The sequence below is a fragment of the Desmodus rotundus genome, chromosome 4 (assembly GCF_022682495.2).
Source record: "Desmodus rotundus isolate HL8 chromosome 4, HLdesRot8A.1, whole genome shotgun sequence".
Taxonomy (NCBI): Eukaryota; Metazoa; Chordata; class Mammalia; order Chiroptera; family Phyllostomidae; genus Desmodus; species Desmodus rotundus.
The window spans coordinates 23973061-23996778 of record NC_071390.1 but is presented as its reverse complement, the minus strand read 5'-3'; the positions used below and the strand labels follow the sequence as shown (position 1 = coordinate 23996778).

The 23718-nt window shown below is 52.2% G+C and overlaps 1 protein-coding gene across 1 annotated transcript; it reads right to left on the bottom strand.

The window, feature by feature from the left end:
• Nucleotides 1–1110: 1110 nt before the first annotated feature.
• On the bottom strand, nucleotides 1111–23028 carry LOXL4 (lysyl oxidase like 4). The gene is made up of 15 exons (XM_024563186.4): nucleotides 22873–23028; nucleotides 18132–18446; nucleotides 17365–17543; nucleotides 16301–16506; nucleotides 14897–14935; nucleotides 14481–14700; nucleotides 13454–13637; nucleotides 13114–13268; nucleotides 12220–12387; nucleotides 10980–11142; nucleotides 9190–9433; nucleotides 8032–8147; nucleotides 6576–6712; nucleotides 6047–6158; nucleotides 1111–4033 (listed from the first exon to the last, which is right to left on the bottom strand). The coding sequence occupies exons 2-15, from the start codon at nucleotides 18412–18414 to the stop codon at nucleotides 3963–3965; spliced, it is 2277 nt and encodes a 758-aa protein (XP_024418954.2). The 5' UTR covers nucleotides 18415–18446; nucleotides 22873–23028; the 3' UTR covers nucleotides 1111–3962.
• Between the last annotated feature and the right edge of the window lie 690 nt (nucleotides 23029–23718).

Below are 23718 nucleotides of genomic sequence, written 5' to 3'. Positions count from 1 at the left end.
TTGGCGTTTGTCAATTTTGTCATTCCCACAAAGAAATTGGAGAGCAGCTCTCATCTTCATCCTTCTAATACTGTGTGTGGGTTCAGTGGATCTGTCGATTTTATTGAACCTCACTGAGCAGAGAGCCGATCATCTCTCTACCCTAGAGTATACCACAAAAGCGCCTCTCCTGGGATTGGTATATGGCAGCTCCTTTTCCCTTCTTGCCCTCCTTGTGCGCCGCCACTCCAGCCTCTTGTCTTTTCCCATTTCTGTCAAATCTGACATCCTGCAGAAGTAATCTGGCACTCCACATGTTCTTGGTATGATCTCAGCCTGGGCCAGAGGCACTTGGCAAGCAGCACCAGACCATCCATTACAATGGAAAGCAGCCAGAATAAAACAAACACCTCTGGGCAGTGAGAGACTTCCTCCTAAAGGACATGGACAAGTCAGCTGTCGTCTCAGGCTTTATCCATTTCATATCTGCATTCCCGGTGTTTTTGGAAGTAATTCTGCACTGAAGAAATGATAGTGCTAGACCTTAAGATGCTGAGGTAGCAAGAAATAGTGTTTCATTGTGCTTTCAAGTGAGGCAATAGCCTCATTTTTGTATGATTTAGTGCCTGTGACAATGATGGATTATTAGCATTGCCTAGAACATGGTGGAGTCGGGCTTTTTTCAAACTTTTCTGAAATGACATTGGCCTTGGGTCTTAGTCCTGACACAACTATCCCTGCTGCTATTCTGGTCTTGGAGCCCTCTTGCATTTCCTCAGCATTGTTTCTCTCAGTCTTGGTCAGTTCTGAGAGTGTCCTTTGTTCCTGTTCAATGCCTCCAATCCAAGTTTGGGGGATTAAATAAATCCTTCTCTTGACCCTCTGTCCCAGTACTTAGACCAGTGCCCCTGACTTTGGCTTGCAGCTGCACAGCTTGTGCTCTGTCTTCACTAAACAGACTTCTCCAAGATAGGTCTGTTGAACAATATGGCTGCATTTGAAAGGAAATGCAAGGAATTGCAGCCAGGCTTCTTACTGAATGGTACACCCCTGAGGTATAGCTTTGCTCTGTGTTGATTCTTCAAGGCTGAGTGACCTTGGTCCGTAAAAAAGAGATGATTGCCCCTATTACTCGCTTTTGAGGGGGCTTCCCATTTCTGGCAACATTTTAGCTTTTAAGAGCATTATTAATAGTAATATATTGCCCAGGGTTCCTGTAGTCCTTACAATTTCTAGAAGTAACTTTGGTTTTCATTCTAATGCTTCACACTAGGGAGCTAGTAGCGTGTGTGTGTGTGTGTGTGTGTGTGTGTGTGTGTCCAGCTAACAATCAGCCACCTCTTTCAGATTTATCCTTATAATCAGATCCAGAAAAAGGGTTTTTTGGGTTTGTTTGTTTGTTTTTTTGCCAGTATTGAAAGCTGTGCATTGCTGTTGCTTCTGCCATTAGTAGAGAATGTCCTTTTTAGTTACCTTTTTCTAGTAGTTGGGATTGCTGGGTACTGGCTAGAGGTAAGCGGGCCTGCCATGGCCCAGCGTGGACTACACTGAGCTTGTGCAGATGGAAATCAGATCTTTGACCACATCTAAGCCGTGCCTTCACAAGCTGGCCTAACTGGAGAGTACCCTGTAGCTGCCACTGGCTCCTTTGTTAGACATTTGAGAAGATGAGAAGACATAATACACTCTGCTGTGCCTACATACTGCTTCATACATGTTGAATGTCTGAATCCAGGATTACCTGGAATTTATAGTAGAAAGTCTTTGTAAAATAGAAATAAATTAGGCTTCTGAAGAATAAGCTAAAGTTCCTAGACTTTAGTTTTACTGAGACTAAAGTATGCCGAGGTGAAAATCTTGTGACATTTTTGGTTCTGTCTGGAATTTGGTGGTTGGTATTCTGTTAACATTCCTCATCTAGTTACAAGTCATGCCAGCCACCAGTCTTCCCATGCCCTTCCCTTTCAACTCGGAGGTGTAACAGCACAACCCTTGTATAGTTTTTTCTGAGAATTAGAACTGGCTGCTCCTATCAGACATGTGATGTGGGCAGCAAGACTGAGACCAGAGCCGGTGGCCGGCTGCCTGGCCTGCTTTCCTGGCCCTCTTGGAAACTGGATCCAGCAAGAAGCTGTGGGTAACCTCCCTGCCTGAATCTAGTCATTAGTCACCACATGCTCCCCCACTAGCTGCACATTCTTTCACAGACCATTAGCTGCATGTGCAAGTATAATGTTGTTACTGTTTGGGAGATGTTTGCTGGCTCCAACAGGAAATCAGTCCTTCCCTTGTTTACCTAAACTGCTGTGCCAAAATATAATGCTCCCTCTACCTAATGAAGGAGATCAGGGAGTTGAAAGAGAGAAGGTAGAGGAGAAGAAGGAAGAAAGCACTTCTTTATATTCATAGAATGTACCCCCAGAGCATGTCTGTTTTTTACTAAGGTGGGGCTAGTGCTCGTGATGTGGGGAGGGAGCTCTATTGTAGATCTGCCCCATCTGCTCCCATTCATTTTGACTTTGCAACCTTGGTTATAAAAGTTTACAGTCCTTGGACTTTATTTCTGGCCTCCTACCTTTCATCCCTTAACCTTTCCAACCTGTGTTTCAGCACTGAGCCTGGGGAGAGAGATGGGAAGCACACAGGCAGTAGGCTCCTGTCTGATCAGAGAAGTGTAGTGGGCCTACATGTGCGTCCTGTGCATCCTAGTCACCAGCTCAGTGGGAGCAAAAGGGGGAAAGTTAGTGTGCTGGGAACTGCAAAGAATCAAAGCGAGTCTTGTCTTTTTCAGTCCATAGTGAGCAACCTTTATTGGCATTGGGGTGTCAGACCTTTAAGGATCATCTCTTAAGTGTATCTAAGTGGAGAAAAGACCATGGGGTTTTATACTGCCTGAGCAAAAGCATATCACAGTCGCATCAAGAAGGGATGGTGGCCTTTCCTAGGTTAAGTCCTTAACTAAATTAAATACTTCCCTACAGTTTACTGTTCCCCACTCTCTCAGACCTGTCGTCTTATTCCTACAGAGGTGAGCAGCTTGTTTGACCGATGTTCTTTCCATTGTAAAAATTTATTCAATGCAAAGTTCACTTCAGAAACTTGGTCAAGACCTGAAATTTAGGCCAGTCCTGAGATGCACAGTGATCTTGAGGGGATATTTTGGGGCCCGTCAGGTATATGGCACATAATTTGTTTGTTTTTTGGCAGAGGCCTTGTCAGGGGCTATGGTCCATATTATCCAGCAGTCTTTCTCCTTGACCTCCTCCTGCTGCTCTGCAAGAAGGCCCTGTCTGGCCACTTCTGCAAACTTGCCCCCTCTCAAGCACTCAGTAACTGGTGGCATTGGCCCACCAGGAGATAAAGGGATGCCTGAGGCCTAACCTTCCAGGGATATTAGAAACACCCATATATGCAATAGGATTAAGGTAAGGGTGCTACAGAACAGAAAGCGAGTATGACAAGTGAAGTCTAAATGAGGACAGATCAAGTAAGGGAAAGAATTCACAAGCTTCTCTGCCATTTGTGACTTTGACACAAGTTTTGTTGCTTTGATCTTGCACAGAGCTAATTCCACCTCCTGTGTATGGGTCCCGTCTTATATTCCTCCAGGACCTTTGCAAAGCACCTTTTAGATGGTGGACTGGGCCATCAATCCCTAAGGAACTGTTTGCTCCTGAACCAGGAACTCTGGAGCAAAATCCAAGAAAGATTGGGTCTCCTTAGGAAGAAGAGCTTAGCTGAACAAAGCCTGGAGGTCATAACCTGTAAACCAAAGGCCCTTAGGGGACAGGCATAGAGCCATCCCAAGGGAGCAATACCATCCTGGTTTGGTGATCTTGCCATCAAAAGGCTTCCTGAGCAGTTCTCGGTGCCCCTTGGCACTGGCCCCTTTCCCTCTGAGTTAGGGTTCTGTAAAGGGCATGGCTCCAATAAGCTGAGGTATCTGATGTGTGGGCAGCAGCTGGGAGTGTGCAGTGATGGCTTCAGATGAGGTTGTTCCTGAGACGCTGCTCCTGCTCCAGAGAGAGCTCTGCATTGGCTCTATATGAATCCCCTGTGGCCAAAGGAAAGCAGGTAAGTAGCCAACCCTACCACAGTCTCATCCCTTCTCTGACAACTTCACAAAAAGAGAGAGAGGGAGAGACATGCTGCTGAGCTCTTCCTTTACATCGGGTCTGTCATGGGCACAGATCCTGACTGCTGTATAGTTTCAGGGACATCAGGAAGAATAGGCTATTGGGTAGAAACAGAATAGGGCTATTGGGTGCTCTCCTCTGCCCCTCCAGATTCATTCTCTATCCTGATTTGTCCTTTTTCTGCCTTGGAGAACTGAACTGTGCCCTAGATTGCCTCACTCTGGCTCCTTCGTCCTCTGGTTTCTGGTTGATTTGGGTCATTGGGAAGCAACAGCAAGAGATTGCAGGGTGGAAGGAGAGAGAGGTTGGGGTATTCTGTCTGGCAATGATGGTCTACTCTAACCCCAGGCTAGGCTCTCAGCTTTCATCTGACTCCAGGACACCCTCTGTCCCCTTAAGCCTAAAGATGAAAACAGTTTTCCACTCTTGGCTTATCCCTGGATGTCTCAACACCTCTTACTTCCTTAGTCTCACTTGCACCTCTGTAAGTAGTCCTTTTATTAAATAACTCAGACTCTTATCCAAGTGTGCTGTGTCTCTTCTGCAAAGACCCTGACGGGTCAGAACTGCATTGTTTTTCTTTCCCTCCTCACTGTCCTGGATTCCTTGCAGCATGCTGCCAGCATTGTGGAGGATCTGCTGTCTTCTGTGTAGCCTCAGATTCCAATTCCTGATTCCTCTCATATTCCTGTCTCATTGAATGACAGTGAAATCTACTCAGTCACACGAATTTCTAACCTTAGACTGTTTCTTCCGCCTTTCCTCATCATCTTCCATCTGTTACCAAAGTTATCTTTTGAAACATAAATCTCATGTTTTTGCTCCCTTGACTGTAATTTATCAATGGTTCCCAGAAGCCCACAGGATAGAATCTATTCTCTTAGCAAGAACCATCAAAACCCTCTCTCTCTACAAACAACCTTAGTGGGTTTGAAGTGCAGAGAGAAAAATTCTGAGGTTGAGAGTTCCTCACTGTTTTATAGCTAGGAAGTGGTTGGAGTTTAATTTGGAAGCCAGTGAAGGCTTTTGAAGCCAAGTCCCTTCTTTCTCCTCCCTTCTCTGACTTCTTCTCTCCTTTGAAATCTAGCTTAGCTACCACTTTCTTCACATGGTTACTTTCTGTCTCTGCTTGCTCAGCATTTAGTTCATCCCAGTTTGGGGTACTCAGTAGTACTGGGGCTATCCCTTTGCACATCTGCTTACCCTACTAGACAGTGTGCTGCGCACTGCACTCCTGTTCCTACTGCCTGGCTCAGTGTTCAAGCAGAAGTAGGTCTTAATAAATGTTTGTTGACTGAATAAACAAGTCTGTCCTGCCCCGCATGCACCAAATGTGGATTTGAACACACAGCGCATAGCACATACAAACATTTTTAAACTTAGAGGTGGAGGAATTGCTACCTTTCTTTATAGACAAGTAGAGCAACCACCCCCTTACTCTGCCCCCACTGGCTCATTGCTTCCTCTTGTCTGATGCCACCACTCCCACAAGTGTCCTGAGCCCTGTTCTCCATGGTCCCTTTCCTGCAAGCCGTGACCACAGCTGGAGACAGCAACACGGATCTGGGGGACTTCTTCTTTTGCCTGTGAGGCAGTCAGCTTAGAATGAAGGCAACTAAGAAAGACCATGGGAAAGGGAAGGAAAAAATAACTAAGTGGACAAGGGAAATTCTGACATGGCTTGAAGTAACAGGAAAGACTAGGAATAATGGGAAACTCAGTTTACAATCCAAACATCCTTAAGGACAAAAGGATGTAGAAGTAGCAGCTATTGGGTGAGGCTTGATAGTCTGATCAGTCTGTTCTGGAAATCCCTGGAAGATGTCACACCTGTCCTTTTACACACACCTTCAAATCACACGTGGGTACACTTAGAGTCTTCCAGCTCCCCAGGCCCGTCTAGGGCTGGTCGCATAGTGGCTCACGTTTACCTGTGTGGCAGTTGTGCAGCCAGACCCGCTGCCCGTCATACTTGCAGCGGCACTGCATCCTGTTGTTGGAGAAGTCTGACTCGGCCACCTCATACTTGGGGTTCACAACCACCTGGAACAAGAGGAGGGAGCGACTGTAAACAGGTGAGTTGACTTCTGAGTGAGTTGATAGTGACTGTAATAATCCTTCACATTTTGTGTAGTCCTACAAAGCATGCTTATTTATTTATTTTTTTTGCTTCATTAATCCTTGTAGTCAACCCCGGAGGTAGGCATTAATGTCCCTGTTCTACAGATGGGGACTGGGAAGCTCTGACTACCTACTGCCCATTCAGTCAGGACTCACACCCAGGTTCTCTGGATCCTGATTCGGTATTCTTTCACCTACAGCGTACATTGCTCCTTCAAGTGCCAGACCTGATGGAGACCCTGACCTCATGACACTCTTCCTTCATTTGACCTCAGGGAAGTTTTTGGAACATTCGAAGGAAATAGAGCCTCTGTGGAGAGTCCCTATAAGCCCCCTTACCTGAAAAATATAGTCCCCGGGGCCTACATCTGTGATATCCACCCACTGGCAATCAATGTCATGCCGGTAGGTGTCCCAGCAGCCAACGGTCACTCCCTGTTCTCCAAAGTTGGCACATGCATAGCGCCGCTGCAGTCCTATAAGGAAGAGTACTGAGTTACTGAGGCGCTGGTTTGGGGATTCGGGACCAAGCACTCTGCTAGGTCGTTCACGTACTTCATCATTTATTCCTCTGACCAGCCTTACCAGTCAGACCCTACATGCAATCAGCTTAGGGACCTGAGGTTCAGTTACCTTTCTTTGCTGTGTAAATGCGCACTTTTGCCCAAATTTTTGAGGGAAAAATAAGGATGTGCATTGCTCATGGCTATGATGGTTACAAAACATAGATGTAATAATTCTGTGTGTAATACACACAGAATGTGGGTGCACATTATACATGGGAGTGCATTATACATGGCAAAATACAGTAAATAACCTGCAGCAGTATCAGAGCCAGAAGTCCTACTGACCACGAATCCAGCACTGTAACAAAACCCATCTGTGGCAGAGGTTATTTCTTTGCACGCTTGCAGGGGTGTCCAACCCTTGGTGTCTCTGCGCCACACTGGAAGAAGAGTTGTCTTGGGCTACACATTAAATACATTGGGACACATAATCACACAAAAATCTCATAATGTTTTAAGTGAATCTATGATTTTGTGTTGGGCCTCATTCACAGCCATCCTGGGCAGCACGCGGTCCACAGGCCGCAGGTTGGACGCCCCTGCTCTAGTGGAAATCCTTGCTGGCCTAGGAAATGTGGTTGGAAGATTCCAGCTCTTCTGTGCGAATACATTTGTTCATCCATCCATCATCTAGCCCTCTAAGGAGCCAGTGTTTACTGTGCCATTCCTAAGGACTAGGAATTGTGGGTATGCAAATTGGAATCAGTCTATGCCCTCAAAGAATTTAGCAGAGATCAGACAGGTCTGTGACTATTATCCAAAATATAGAAGAGTTAAGCATTTTAAAACTGGTTTAAAGTGTGTTAGGAATGTAGCCCTGGCTGGTGTGGCTCAGTTGTTTGAGTGCCGGCCTGCAAACCAAAAAGTCACCTGTTCAATTCCCAGTCAAGGCACATGCCTGGGTTGTGGGCCAGGTCCCCGGAGGGGGGTGTGTGAGAGGCAACCACACATTGATGTTTCTCTCCCTCTCTTTCTCCCTCCCTTCCCCTCTCTAAAAATAAATAATTTTTTTTTAAGTGTGTTGGGAATATAGAGGAAGTATTTAGAGACCTTCCACCTAAGATCTCAGAAGGTAAAATACTGATCTTTTTGCATTGCCCTGAGTGCTGTTAGTTGCCAAGCCAGAGTCTCCAGATGCCAAGGGTTATTGAGCAGGGCAGAGAGGAAGCTGACCCCAAAGGGGTGAGGAATATAACACGGGAAGGATATGCTGACAGGAAACGACATACCTGTGGGGCAGTTTGTGTCCTCCAGACAGAAGCTGGCCTTATGTCCTTCAGCCACCTTGGAGCCATTGAGAGTGAGTAGGTCATAGTGGGTGAAGACCTCAATGCTGTGGTAGTGCCTGCAGAAGAGGCGGAGCTGTGAGTCTGGCGGCAACAAGAGACCATCCACTCTGGAGGAGTTCACAGGGAAGATTGAGGCACTAGGCCCCATCATTACCCAGAGGAGAACGTTATAACAGCAGGGCAGTGCCCTTCCATCAAACCCAAGATTAGTGACCTGTGGCCTACTTCCTGACTCCCCTCTCCAGCAGCAAAGCACAGCATCCCTATTACCTAGGGTCTTAATTCAGGTGAGAAGTGAAGGCTGTGTCCTGGGAGCCTCCAGCAGGCTGGTGCCTAGATTCAGGGCCTAAACAGGAGGTGGAAGGAAGGGACACTTGTAGGGACCAGCCTAGTAGCTGAGCTGCTGAGGAGGGTGCTTACTCTTCTCCCTGTCAGCCTGGGAAATTGCAACCATTGTTTCCAGTCCAGTTCTAATGACAACTCTGTTCATGCTATAGGGAAGGGTGCTTATTATCTCAGCAAGGCCAAGTCCCAGAGTCGCTGTCCATCCCTCAGCTTTTCCCACCCACGGCTGTGTCCTAAAGAAAAACCACCACTTCTCCATTCTGCCTTCGTCACAGGCATTGCCTCTTCTTCTGTCTGGGCTGGGGACTCCTGATAGGAAAGAATGCTCAGTGTCTCCTTTTAGTACCAGTGTTCATGCTCTTCTTTGAGGACCTTGCTTTTGCTGCTGCAGAAACTAGCAAGCTTTTCCTGCAGAGCCAGCATCCAGAATGGGGTATCTAAAGACGAGGCCTAAGGTTCAACATAGAAAAATCCAGTATCATTCTAACAGAGACCAGTTCTGCTGGCGGTGACTGCTCTGTGGGATGTCACTGTGGGAAATGGACCCCATGAACACCATCAGCATGGGGACACCCAGGGTCAGTGAAAGAGCAGTGCAGAGGGCAAGCCTGTGTCAAAGGGCTTCCGCATTGCCTCCGGAGTGCACACCCCTCCCAGCAAAGTGTGTCCCGAGGCCAGGGAAAAATCAGGCTGGTCTGGCCCCTGGACTCTGTGCTTTGTCCCTGTAGAGCCGTGGCATGGGCACGCACTAACCTGTGGCACTGGTGCCAAATCCAGCTGTGGCGTCCTGTCTTGGGACGGAAGTCAGCCCGGCCCAGGTTGTGGATCTGTGAGGAAAAGCGCAACAGGCGCCGGTGTCCATAGGGCCAGTCCATGTGGTCAGCAGACTGGGAGAGGCAGTTCTCTTCGTGGGCACAGTAGAGCAGGCTGAGCGGGCGGTCCTCCAAGTACGCCGTCTCCTGCACTAGCTGGGCGTTCATCACGAGGTCCGGAGCACCTGGGCCGCAGAGGGCATGGTGGGGGTACACAGGTTGATAAACTGCTCGGTGGTCCTCCTGTTCCCTTCCTGTCATAGTGTTTCTGTTACCCTTCCTGGAAGCCACATGTCTCTATCATCGCTATCCCTCACACGTGACGGTATAGGAATGTGGAGATCTACAGCTGTTGTCATGTAACATCAAGAGAGAAAAATCTGCCTGCTCTCAGTGCTTGTCCATGCGAAAACAGGGTTCCAGTCCAGATTTTTGGCGGAGGCATCACACGGGTGAGCCAGTGCACTAGCTACGGTTTATTGGATGGGCAGTGAGGGTGGGGGTGGGCATATGGCTGGTTGCTATATAATGCCTGTACTGTCATGCAACATGCTCTGGAAATTCCTGTGGTGTATTTTGCAGAGAACCAGGGTGTGCCCGCTGACAAACCCTAGAGTTCCCAGGGGAAAGAAAGAGAGCTTTCAGAGAGAATGAGAAGAAGAGAGAGTAAAGGGAAGAAAGAAATGAGAAAAATCACAGAGGACAAATAGGGATGGCCACAGAAACGACAAGGTAGCTGTCCTAAGCTGTTGTGAAGCCTCAAATGTGTACAGGAGCAGAGCTGCCATTCCAGGCAGAACAGAGAGGGGTACATGTTTTGGGAAGGGGAGCGAACGGGGAGCAGTCCCCCAGTGTGCTGTGAGCCTTGGTGTAGGCCCACTCCAGCGTCCCATCACCCTGCAAGGCAGGGTGTGCTGTAAGGTCCAGGGTTCTTCCAAGGGATGCTGGACAGAGAAAGCCCTAAAGCTCACTGACAAAGGTTAAGGATGTCTTGGCATTGAAGCTTGGTTGGGAAAAAGGTCAAGGGGCCACTTGGGTTGGTGCCAGCCTTTGGGCTGGGTAGGTGTAGTTATCTTAGCACAGGCCTGGTTGGCAGATGTCAAACAGATAGATGCTGCCGCCCCAGGAATTGGTGCCTGGGACAGACTGATGCCTGAAAATGGTCTTGGCCTAAAGCCTTTTGGGTAAATCCACAGCTCAGGAGAACACACAGGGAGCCTTAGGCTGACATGTTCTCACATGTATGTACCCTCTACAACAGCTTTCAAACTTTCCTCACTACAAATTGCAGTAAGAAATAGATTTCATGTCATGTCCTAACACATCTACGTAATTTCAAGAAAAATCCTGCCCTTACTAATATAACTCATTCTGTTGTTTTCTATTCTGTTTCTCCTTTATTTTCTAACTATGGGTCATGTAACAAAAACTGAAAAACACCGTTGCATATCCTTACATTTCCACGTATCCTCTGTTTCAGTTCTTACACTAACTCCATGAGGTGGGCAGGGCAGGGTTTGTATCCCTGTGTGAGCTGTGACTTGGCCACACACAGCTGGTAAATGGCAGAGCTGGTGTTCCAAGCCCAGCCCTCCTATGACCCCCCCACCCTGCCGTGCTTGGCTGGGACCAGCCCTCAGAGCCCTCCCTGAGGCAGGGAGGTGTAGGTTTGCTTCTGGCGGTGCCCAGGCCTTCCTGCCCCGCTGTCCTGTGGGCCCTCCCGTTACTCACTGTCTGTGCAGGAGACTCCAGCGGAGAAGCGCCCCGTGCCGTGGGAGCAGTGCACTGGCCCGTGCCTTGGACACTGCTGCAGGGCCAGCTCTGTGCCTGCGCAGCGCACCCCACTCATCACCACCTCTGCGGCCCCTGCTGTCCCCTGCCAGTACCAGGTGTCCTGAGAAAACAGCCAGCATCACCCAGTCAGGGTTGAGAGGTACCTCTGGAATCATCTCCCTGACTCCCTTCTATGGCTTGGACCCCACCAGACTACCCCCACCATGCTGTGCCCAGCCTTAGCCTGAAAATCTTTAGTGATGGAAGACTCCACGCCACTTTGGACCTCTCTGATAGTAGCCATTTCTTCCATGTATTGAGGCAAAAATACACATGCCATGTGGCCCTGCTCTCTCCCACGTGGCAGCCCTCAGCTGTTTGAGGAGGAGGGCCCTGTTCCCTTCCTGCCCACCCAGGTGGCCTGTCCCATTTCCCAGCCCCAGATGGTCAGTTATGCTCAGGGTTGGCCCGGTTCTCCAGGTCAGGTGTGCCCAGCATTGCCCAGTAGGCCAGCACGGATGCAGTTGAAGGGGTCTGGCCATTGCAGCCATACCCAAAGCCTCTTGATTTTTGTTTCCTTGACATCTTTTGACCGTATTTGACTCTATCCACTTATTTCTACCAGGACAGCCACTTGCCTGGGCCCAGCCAGCATCACTTTCCATCTGGGCTCCTGTAACACTTTATTTCCTGACTGCTTCCCTGTATTCACATTAGACCCCACTCCAACTGTTTGCCAAAGAGCAAGGAAGAAGTCTTTTAAAAATCTGCCCTGTAGGCTTTCAATGGTCTTGCCCCCGCCCCTGCCTCCTGCACCTTCACACTTCACACCATTCGCCCTTGACAGCCACACTTTACTTCTGGTCCCTGATTCCCTCTACCGAGTAGAACTTCCTCTGGCCGCAGGTCTTTGCATGGGCTGTCTGTTCCTCCTCCACCTCATCTGCCTAACTTCTGTTAGTCTTTCCTGTAGACACAATCATGTGCCTGTTGGGTGCACGCTGTATTAACGACCGCCTCCCTCCCTTGGCTGACCGTTCTGTGAGGCAGGAACTACGTCTTCACTCACCACAGTGTCCTCAGCACCCAGCATTATATTGGCTCAGTTCCACTCAGTAATTGCTGAATACGTGAATGAATGAGTGAGTGAATGGTTAGCAGCTTTAGCACAGGAAGTTTTAGAGCAAGACGGACCCACCTTGATAGCATGGTTGGCAAAACCCAGGCCAAGCTGGCGGCAGGTCACCATGGCTTCGGTGAGCCCCCAGTGGTCACTGCACACGGCCCCCCAGCGTCGGACCCCGTTCACCTCCACCTGTACCTCCACCACACCCTCCTCAGGGCTGCGCCCGCCAGCCAAGCGCACCTGCAATGGTCAGACATGGGTGAGGAGCAGGGCGGCCTTAGGAGGGGGAGCTCAGCATGCCCAGGCCAGCTCACTGTGCGGCCCTGACGTGGCACTCCCCTTCTCCGGCCTGCCTCCTTCTGTGTAACATGAGGACACTTTACCAGAGAGTCCCTAATGTCCCTAGCTGCTCCAGAAATCTGACTCAGAGTGCCTGTTCCCGGGGCTTCTGTTGCAGTACTTGCCCTCCTTCTCTCTGAAATCCTACCATTAATGACGACTTGCCAGTTGCAAAGCATTTCCTGTCAACAGTCCCATTCACAGTGACACTGTGAGTCAGTTAACCCCATTTTACAGAAGAGAGAACCAAGATCACAGGCACCAGAGACTTGCCTGCAGTCCATGCTAACCTGACACTTGGGCTCTGACCGCCTCTTGCAGCCTCTCCCTGATAGCCCTGTGGCCCTCTGCCTAGGCTCCTTCCTTCTCAACTTCACAGGGACCCTGGCAAGGTGTGATAGGACAGCCATCCACCTGGAGCGCTCCAGTTGCCCTGAGCGCCTGCGGGCCAGGCCAGGGGAGACTCAGGAGAGGGGTGGCTTTTCAAGCTGGCTCCAGCTGGGGCTCAACACGGAAGCACTAGCTGCCTCTCATGAACCCCTCCCCACTGGCTCCACACGGTGTCCTGGGGCTATCTCAGGGCCTTCCCAGTCCCCAGCCTGAGCCCGTGCCCAGACCTGAGCTCACCTGATTCTGGAAGCCCATGTTTGGGACATTGCACCTGACAGCAGCATCATTCTCATGTTGACAACCATTAGGGGACCCTTTCAGGGAGGGGCATTCACCAAGGGTCCGCTCGTATCCCTTGCAGCGCACCTCACTCAGGTGGATGAGCCCCAGCCCTGGAGAGCAAGGGAGAGAAACACCATGTGAGGCTCCATCTCTGTAGCCTCACAGCTGTGGCTTCCCCTCCACAGAGGGGGGGGAATTTATGTCCTGGGCCCTGGCACCCCAGGGCCACCAAGGGATGGACCAGTGGCACATCCAGGCCCTCCGACCCCACCCCACCCCAGGCCTCCTCACTCACCTTGGCCCAGCTGGGCCCCAAAGAGGGCCTCCCGAGCAGAGCCGAAGCCAAGCTGACGACATACGACGCTGGCGGAGATGAGGTTCCACCCGTGATCACAGACTGTACCCCACTGGCGGTTCATGAGCACTTCCACCCGGCCCTCGCCCACCTGGGCCCCCGAGCGGAGGCGCACCCTTGGCTCCTGCTGGGTGAAAACCAGCTTCAGGGAGGGCCCAGGAGCAGGCACAGGGGCTGAGCCCCTGTGGGAGTCCGGGCCAGGCCCCCTCGAGCTGGGCAGAGACTCTGACTCTGACTGCCCATAACTGTTACCTTGAGTAAGCTGTTTTTCTCAACCTCCCTTTCTTCAGTGACAAAGAGCCACACGACGATGTGATAGTAAAGCAACGTCCAACGAGCCTCAGGATTATCTCCCTGCGCTTTACAACCCTACCAGCTGGTCACCAGGCGAGTCCCTTCCTCTTGCCAAGCCTCTGCTTCCTTGTTGTCCTTCGAGGTTAAACTAGATCAATGCTTCCCAAAGGGATTTGTGCAGCGATTTTAGTGACATGCAGGGACATGGTATTAATTAAACTGACTCACAGAGTGGGAAAGCTATTTCTGCTGTATTCTCTTCCGCTCCTGCCTATTTCATCCAGGAGACCACTTCACTGGGGCTGCCCTGTCTGTAACACCTCACTAGCACTTGCCCATTGCTTTTTATAACAAAGGGCCAGGCTCAGGTTCAATAGGGATATAGCTACAATGTAATTACTGTTTTTATGGTTACTTTCTATTCATAGCAGGTGATGTCAGCTTTCCATTTATGGTAGGGTTATAAATGGTTCCTTTTAAATAAATCCAAGGTTCTACCATCCTGTGCGGGGCTCTCTCCTCCCAGTTGCAGATACCTTCTTGATAGGGGCCACTATCCCTCCTCTCCCGCCTGTCCTGGTGTTCCTCCCCACCAGTTCTTCCCCAAAAGGCAGGGTCCTGCTGACAGGGGGCCTATGCCTCCCTGCTGGGGTGCAGACACCAGGGAACCCACCTCTGCCCTGGACTCCTTGCGCACAGGCTTGGCTTTTGAAGGGCGGAAGCGGGGCCCTGCCACACAGCTGACCACAGCGTGCATGCCACCCAGGCAGGCTGGGGGTAGCTTGCCACGTGCCGGCGCCACCTGCACCTGGCATTTGGCTATGTGGGGTTCCGACCCCAGGCAGTTGACCCGGTGGATCCAGAAGGAATTCTTCTGGGTCAGGCTCTTCAGCCTGGAAGACAGGGGAGACTGCAGGTGGGAGAGGGGTTGAGGGCAGCTCAGGACTCAGGAGGGCCAAGGCATTGGGGAGTTAGGGAGGGGAGGGGAGAGGAGGGGAAAAGAGGGGAAGGGAGGGGAAAGGAGGGGTAGGGAGGGAGGCCCTTCATGCCACATCCCTTTGCATCCTTCCCCACGGGTACGCTCCTCACCTAGACTTGGGATCCTTCATCTTCAAGTTCCAGACTTTCCTGGGTGGGAGAAAACAGGTGTGGTGTGGAGTGGGTACAGAAATCCTGCCCAGTCACCCTGGCTTTTCACAGTTGTTTCCACAGTTTCCACAGTTTGCACCGGACTTCACAGTTTGTAAACTCGTTCATAGATCTTATTTCAGTGCTGAGCTTCACAGCAGCCCTGACAGGGTGACCACCTCATGGTAACAATGATCTGCATTTTGCAGGGAAGGAAAGCAGGGCCTAGCCAGCTCCCTGGATAATCCCAAAGTGGGGTCTCAGTGGGGTCACTGGCCTGTCCCTGGGGCAGGCAGCCCCCAGCTTACCCTCTCCCCATTCCAGATGAAGGGGCACCTTTAGGAAGCACCCTGAAAGAGGGGCCCTGGGGGAGAGGTCCTCTGGGGACAGGTGCAAATTGAAAGCCTTGTTGGTGGCAGCTGCCCACCCAGAGGCTATAATCAGGGCTGCCCTTCTCATGGGTGGTAAGTGAGTCAGCCAGGCTCAGATGGGCAGTTCCAGGGGAGGGGGGGTCAGGGGCCTCCATGCCAGTCACCCCCAAGGGTGGAATGAAGTGGCTGGTCTTCGGGACCAGGGATGTAAGTCAGAGACACAGGACAGAGCGACTAAAACTGACAGGTGGGCAGGGGTGGATGATGACTAGGATGTACCGCAGGCGGTTCTCCCTTGATGAGAAGCATACAGTCTTCACGGACGCGGAGCGGGCAGAGCGGTGCCCGGCCAACCTTGACAGGCTGATGCAATCTGGTGATGGCCCTGTCACATTTCTGACAGAATGCTTTATGTCTGCTCTCTCAAAAGCTGCCCCACCCCACAGCCCAGCTGAGGAAATTCACTGGGGCAAAGCTGAGATAATTCCTTACAGATTGGACAGTTGAGGCTCAGATGCCCTCCCGAGGCCCCGCAGCTAGTTGCTGGCGGAGCTGAGAGCAGAGCTCGGGTCGTCTATTTTTGTGGGCAGCATTGTAAGAATCTTTAGCAAAGTCTACTTTTTAAATCAGGGACACAATTTTACATTCAGTGGTCGTTATTTTGGGAGTATTCTATACTGTAGCCAACTTTTATCCATTAGTTTCTGACCATTTCTAGGCATCTCCCAGGGTCTCATCGTTCACCCTCCCTTTCCTCTTATGTATTTTGCAGGATGCGTGGCCCAGGAAACCCAGGAACATTGCTTGTTTGGGCCTGTTTCCCTCCCAGTTCTAACCCCTACCACATGACCTGTCATAGACACCCAGCCCTGCCAATCTCACCTCTGCAAGGTCCCACATGTGTCACACGGATGCACTCACACATGTGCACACACAGCCCCCGCCCACACACCCGCCTGCCCTGTGCCCTCCACCCGGCTGCCCTCCTTCCTACCTGTAGTAGTAGCTGTCGACAGGTGCCTCGCTGGGGAAACCCAGCATCCCGCACACCACCCTGCTGTTGTTCCCGGTCCAGCCCTGGTCACACACCTGCCGCCAGTGGCCGTCGTACCTCACCTCCACAGCTCCCTCAGTCACTGGGCTCTGCCGCTTGGCACTGGCAAGGATGGGCTTGAGCCGCACCTCCTCCAGCCGCCGGCCCTGCAGGGAGCATGGTCACCATGGGCCCCGGGACTCCTGCCCCTGTGGGCCCACTGCGGGTCTTCATTTGGGAGAGCTGGGGCTCAGAGTGCTTGGAGATCACCCCACACAGCTCCTTTATTGCACAGGCCAGGAAACTGAGGCCCAAACAGGGAGGCATTTATCCAAAGCTATGTGGTGAGCACAAGGCAGAACTTTGGTTTGTTTAGGGCCCTTTCCTCAACTCTAGAGAGAACCAGGCAGATCTGTGCCCTCTCTGGGGTCAGGATGGGAGCTCTTAGACTTTGGGGGGCTTCCACCAGGCATAGAAGGGATGCTGAGGATGGGCAAAGACCAGCTGCTTGAGATTGCCAGCAGGATCCTTTGGCCCACAAGACCCCCCACCCTAGCCCTGGGGTGACTTAGACCATGTGGAGCCCCCATTCTGGCCTACAGCACGTAGTGGGCCAGGGCCAGCCGTCCTCGTGGATGATAGGAGCCAGGACTTGCCCTGCCTGCTCCTGTTGTTTGGCTTGGGCTGTTTTTAGCTCAGGGTTGTTTGTGCCGGGAAGAGGCAGCAATTGTGGCCGGCCTCATGGGTGAGGCAGCCCCTTGCCCCCCTGCTGCCTCCCTCATGGGGAGCAGCTTTAGTGATTCCCAGCAGGCCCAGCCTCTGCTTCCCTGGCCTGCTCCACCTCAAGCTGGGACCCACTGTCCATGCACCTGCTCTCGACCACCAATAGGAGTCAGGGCCCAGGGATGCATCTCAGCCCACACTCTGCAATCTCTTCCCTCCCTCCTCCAGGTTCACTACCCAGGAGTCTCCCTGTCCCCTGACCCAACACTTAACTCAGTCCAGGGCCTTAAAAGCCTCCTCACCTGGGGCCCGAGGGCATTGGAGACTCTCTCAGAAAGATAGCCACGCTGGCGCTGGGGATGACACACCACCCCGACGTCCTCTGAGTGGCTGCAGTCGCTGACACCCCATCCGTTAGACTCGCACTGGTCCAGGGAGCTTTCTGTGCCCAGACAGCGCACATTGTCCAGCCAGATGGGCCCTGTGGGGGAGGTGGAGGGGGAGGTGATGCTCAGGGAGGAACACAGAGAGGCAGATCATGGGCTCTGCTGTCTGCATGGGACCTCACAGTGATCAACTTTCTTCCTAAGCCCTAAGTAGAAAATGGGATGAAGAGAAGAGAGGAGTTGGTTCTCCTGGGATCTTGGTATCTACAACCCTGCTCACTGCCTCCTCTTGGCATCCGGTTCTGTAGAATCTGTTTATAAAAAATGTCAAGTAGGTCTAGTAATTAGACTGACCTGTTCACCCATTCATCCATCTATTTATTCATTCAACATTTGCTAAGCACCCACTGTGTGGCAGTCACTATGTTCAAGGAAGCCGCGTATTTGCTTGTGCTAATGGTAATAGTGGTGGCCTCGCTGCAAGAACAAATAGGATGGTTGGAGCAGGGGTCACTGGCAGCTGAGGCACTCAGGGAATGCCTCATGGAGGAGGTCCTTTGAACTGGGCATTAAAGGACAGGTGGGAGTCTAATGTGTTCTGTTGGAGCCTTGGTGAGCCCAGCCCCTGAGAGAAGCCCGCTACCATTTCCTTGTCATTTTGCTTGGTGGCACCAGTCACTCACCCTCCCCTGGGCCATACTTGGCACTGTGGGCCCAAGTCAGAGCACTCTCAAACCCCAGCTGGCGGCAGGCTACTGTGGCCTCCCGGAGAGCGAAGTTGTCGTCACACACAGTGCCCCACTGGCCCTGGTGCAGCACCTCCAGGCGGCCCTCCTCCGGCCTGCTTCCTGGGCCCACCAACCGTATCTTCGGGGTGCCTGGTGACTGTGGCCTGCAAGGAGGGATCTGGTCCAGCAGCAGGAACAACAGGAGCTGGGAGAGGGCGTCCAGTGGCGACCACATCATGGTGACTTCAAGGGCAGCTGAGGCCAAGGCACCTAGGGAATGAGTAAACATGACAATGATCGCCACTTCTACCCCTGACCTCAGGCCTCTGTTCCTGGCAGAGACGAAGCATGGCAGGGCCCCTCCAAGTGTGTGTATGTGTGTGTTTGTTTGGGGGTGGGGCCGGTCCTGGTCTCGATTGAGGCTGGACTCTGAGGGTAGTCAATTTGGTTCAGATCTACTATTTGTTGCCATGTGGCCTTAAGGAAGTTTAAGTTTAACCTTTCCGAGTCTCAGTCCCTTCACCTGCAAAGTGGGGATAGTTCCTGTCTCGCAGTGTTGTTGTGTTAAATAAAATACTGTATGTGAAGTGCATAGCTCAAGCCTACCGCGTGATAAGTGCTCAGTAAACAGCTATTCCTGAAACAGTGTTACATGTAGACAGAGGAGGTGACCTACACTTTGAGTCATGGGGGAGCCCCTCGGGTGCCCTCAGGGCCAGAAATATCTACCCCAGGGGAGCTGTCCTCACCCTCCTCTTGATGTTTCCAGCACCCTGGCCCCCCTAACCATAGCAGGCACACGCAATGCCAGAGTGGGAAGGGTCCTTTGAGGGGAGATGGGCCTCTACCACTCACCTGCTGTGTGGCTTGGGCAAGTCTCCTAAAGTCTCTAGGCTCTAATTCCTTATTTTGAAAGTGAAGGGGTTGAACCAGATATAGGGTGGGGCAAAAGTAGGTTTACAGTTGTTTGTATGGAAAAATAATACAATAATTAATAAATAATAATACAAGAATAAACTCATGTTTCGCATACTCACAGATGTAAGCCTACTTTTGCCCCTCCCTGTCCTGTCTGATATCTCCTTCAGCTGGGATAGTCTACGATATCCTCAAGCCCTAGCTCTGGGTCCATCTAGGTATGTGATTTGTACATTGATTCAACGAGTCTTTGTGGAATACTAGCTTCAGGCCAATTATTAGGCCAGGTGCTGGGACACAGAAGTGAAGATGGCAGACACTACTCCCTGTCCTCATGAAGCCCAGGGAAGAGGAATTAGGGAAGGCTTTCCGACAAGGGGCACTTAACCTGGGCCTTGTCAGGTGAATATGAGTTCTCCCAGATGGGGCAACCTGGCATTCCAGGAAGAGAGAGCAGAATGGGTAAAGGAGGAAAGAGGTGAAGATGAAAGTTTGTGCAAGAGAAGGAGGGGACAGAGGTAGAGGGACAGGCTGGGGCCAGATGATTAAGGGCCTTGTGCAACATGAAGAGTTTGTCCTTCATCCTACAGGAAGTGAGTGGCGGTGGGAGGGTTCTAGGCAGTGACCATCCACAGAGAGAGGGCTGCTGTCTTCAGGAGGCTGTAATCAGATGCTCCTTGGGTCCTTAAAAGGGGTGAGGTTGGGGGCTGGTCCGCTCTCCCTCATACAGTAGCCGCCCTGGTCCTGGGACCAGGGTGGGGCAGGAGCATAGAAGAGAAAGCTAGAGCTGATTAGAGCTGTCAGAGTGTCTGTAGCCGTCAATGCCCGAGTTCCTCCATTGCCAGGCTCTGCTGCTGATGGGAGCTGAGGCTGCCTGGAGCAGTGGATGGAGAAAGTGGGTGCTGGGCTGCCCGTTTAGTGCTTGCATCATAAGAGACCATGTTGTCAGCGGGCCCCCTGCCGCTCCTTTCCCCACAGGCTGGTATTTGGCTGAATCACTCATCCCTTCCTGTACTCAGCCCCATTGCCTTCAGCGGCCAATCCTCCTGCCCTGGCCAGCCCAGGACTGGGTCAGTGGATGGGCTCGGGAATGCAGCTCCACTGAAACAGGGACTTTGTGTTGTGCCCCTACTGCCCAGAATAGAACCAGGTGTGTAGGTGGCACCCAGTAAACACCCGTGGTTGCAGGGATGGGAGATGACGTAGCACAGCACTCAAGTGCACAGACTGCCTGGACCCACAATCCACCTCTGCCAGCTGATTTCTGGGTGGTCTTGGGCAAGTGATTTAACTTCTCGGTGCCACAGTTTCCTCTGTAAAATGGGGATAATACAAGCACCTACCTCATAGGATTCTTGAAGGTTAAATGAATTCATACATCTTACACCCTCAGAAGAGCAAACTCTCAAGTGACAGTTACTATTAGTAACAGCAGCCATAACAGCTACCATAGAACCATTGGTCTAGGTTGGATCCAGCCCCTCTTTGGATAAAGAAGGAATAGAAGCCACATTGGAACACAACACTGAGTCCTCTGTTCCCCTCTTTGTGACATTCTCCAGCTTGCCTCCTTTACCTCCGAGCCCTAGGTTCTCCTGCACCTCCTGAAGCCCTGTGTCACCTCTTCCCCTTTCTCAGCACTGAAGCCTTGTCCTGCCTCGACCCCTCCTGTACTTTCTTTCCAGATTTGAGTACTATTTTCTTCACCCTCTGTGGGGCCCCAAGCTAGCTGTCCCTGTGAGCAGAGTGTCCTCCCCTGCTTGGGATGTCCCCATTCCCCCCTCCAGCACCCTGAAGGAGGAGCAGGATAGCTAGGAACTGAGCCAAACCAGTCACTGTGTGTAGGAACCTTCCGCTGATGACAAGAAAGGATGGGAAGGGTTGGGCTCGGGGTTCTCCAGCTGGTAGGATCCAGTGTTATATCGGATCTGACCTGAGAATGTAGCCTGCTCCCAGGAGTCAGGCTGCTCCTCACTATGCCACGAAATTGTTATGTGACTTGAGTCAGGTGCTTTCCTCTCTCTGAGACGGTGTGGCCCTGGGGGCCCCCTATCTAAGACATGCTCCGATGGGCTGTGGAATAGGTTGGGCAGGTCTGCCTGTGGGGCTGTGGCTGGTGTCCCACAGCATCGTGGAGGTCTTATTAGAGGTTGTGGACAGTCCTGGGCCAACTGGCTTCTTCCCCTCCAAGGGGCCTCCCTGGAGGCAGGGGTGGGCTTCTGCTGCAGACCCTGGGTTCTCTGTCAGAGCAGCTCCCTTCCATGAAAGCTGCCCAGGAGGTAGATGGGCAGTAGGGGGACCTGAGAGTCAGGTACAGAGGGAACCCCTCTTGTGAACCTTCCTGCCCACCGCAGGTCCCTCTACAGCTTTGGCTCACACCAAACCTGTCTCCTTACATTCCCCAGCATATCCTTCAAATTCCGAGCTGCCAAGCCTTTGCTGTCACTGTTCCTTCCACTTGGAGCATCCTTTCCCTCCAGTTCAGACCATTCAATTCCTACAATCCCCAGCTCAAATGCTACCTGTTCCATTAAGCCTTCCCAGATCCCTCCTTCCTAGCACTTGGTGTGTTGGCTTCCTGTCTCCATAACCAGTCTCCACAGTGTCTCCCCATAACAGGTCCCCCAGCACGGAGCACAGAAAGGAGGACCAGGCCGAGGAGCCTCCCACAGAGAAGGAAACAGCCTCAAAGTGGCAGCTCTTCTCCCACTTGAAGGAGACAGAGTGAGGGAAAGGATAGGAGTGGAGGTTAATAATAATAACTATTGCTACATAATATAAAAGTATTTATTGAATAATTATCTCCACTTTACAGATGAGAAGATGAAGCCCAGAGATGCTAAGTAACTTGCCAGGCCAGGATTCAAACCCAGGCAGACTGACTCCACAAGCCAGCCTCTCAGCTATGAGAGATGGAGGTTGGAGGAGGGGGAAGAAGGAGGAAGCGAGGCAGGGAAATGAATGAAATTCCACCCTGTTGCTGGTGGATTTATGACCCGCTGTGGTGTGCGGACACGGGGGGTAGGTGCCAGCACTCAGTGCAGCCAAATGACAGATCCAGGACCCTGCCAGCTTGCAGCAGAGAGGTACCTGCTCCAGGTGCTGCTAAGGGACTCTGGCACCTGGCCCAGCTAGGAAGGACTAGAAATGCCCAAAGGTGTCAGGGAGCATTGGGGGTCCTATCCTGGTGGGCAACGACCTCTGAATCACTCTGAATTCCTTCTCTGCCTCTTTGAGAATGAGGTGGGGCTTCTCCTCTCAGTCCTGTTACTCTCCCTGGGATCACCGATTATGGTGACCAGAAGCAGTGCCAGCCAATGGTCTCTGAGCTCTACCTGTCCAGGCACAGGACTTGTGGGAGTTGAAGCCTTCAGCCCACCCTCCATCCTCTGCCTGCTCCTCCCTTTGTCCTCTCCCCCTCCCTGATCAGTTCTGATCTCCTTAGTTGGAGAGCCTGGCTCTGACCTGCCTCTTTGTCCCCCAAGTCACAGGAGTGACATTTGAATCTGCCTCACACCTTCCCCTGCCTCCTCCCTGGGTGAGAAGGCAGAGAAATGGTTACATTCAGCCACTCACAAATTAGACACGCAGGCACCCCGAGTCCAGGTCAGTCCTGGGGCCATGCTCCTCAACTTAGTGACTTCTGTTGCAAACAAGCTGGTAAGCAACTGGGAGCTAGGCTAACTGTCCAGGGGACCCACATCCCTCCCAGTGCCCAGCCTTCAGGAGCCCTCAGAGGCTTGCAAACCCACAGAGAGACGGAAGTAGACAGACTTACAGGACAGCTGCAGACAAACCCAGGGCCAGAGCCAGGGCCAGGCAGGGCCTCACCAGCTGGAGCACGGACAGTCAGGGGCTGCGAAGGCACTGCAGGGAAGCAGCGCTAACAGGCCTCCTGGGGCGCCTGGGGCCCTTTTATCCTACTGGGCTGCGGGCGCCCCCCACCCAGCAGGGCGTGGAGGAGGCCCCGCAGGCCCCGCCCCGGGGCGGCCTTGGAGGAGGCCTGTGCCCCGCCCCGCGTCCCCTCGGCCCTGCTCCCCTAGCAGGGAGGCCAGCCTGGGTGGCGGGCTGCCAGCCCACAGAGGCTGTGTCCGCGGCCCCAGGGATCTGGGGAATCCCGGGGTCGTTAAGTTGCAGGGGATCAGGGGGGAAGGAGAACTGTTTTCCGTGGAGGCAACTGGCGTGCTGCAGCAGGAGGGGTGGTGGGAGGATCTGAGTTCCAGTGAAAGGATAGTGGCTCAGCGCCAGAGGGCTGCCTGCATCTGCCGGAGCGCGACTCTGGCCTCGTGAGTCCCCTCCGAGGCGGGCGGGCGCAGTTTCTCCTCTGCAAGTCAGGTGATAGGCCCACACCCAGAGTTGACATGGGGATTACATTCTGTGGGTCCCGGAAAGGTGCCAGCAGGCCCTTCCCATGGAAGTGCCTCCCAGTCGGTCCTAGGGTGCTTGGTTATTTAGGTCAAGGCAGACTCCCTTCTGGGGGAGTGGACAGGAGTTCGGGGACTCCGTTCAAATGATCCAGATAGTGTGGTGCAGGTGTGCTCTCTCTGGAGTAACAGGTGGTCCTCTGTGTTGCCCTGGTCCCTCAAAGTTTATTCCAAGGGCTCGAGGCCTCTGTTCTGCCCAT

Excerpts from the sequence above, each read along its gene's own strand:
- LOXL4 (XM_024563186.4), bottom strand. The coding sequence starts at position 18,414 with ATGATGTGGTCGCCACTGGACGCCCTCTCCCAGCTCCTGTTGTTCCTG. Across the intron at positions 13,269-13,453 it reads TGGGGCCCAGCTGGGCCAAG|GGCTGGGGCTCATCCACCTG; the intron begins GTGAGTGAGGAG and ends CTTGCTCTCCAG. Across the intron at positions 4,034-6,046 it reads GCTGCACAACTGCCACACAG|GGGATTCATATAGAGCCAAT; the intron begins GTAAACGTGAGC and ends CTTTGGCCACAG.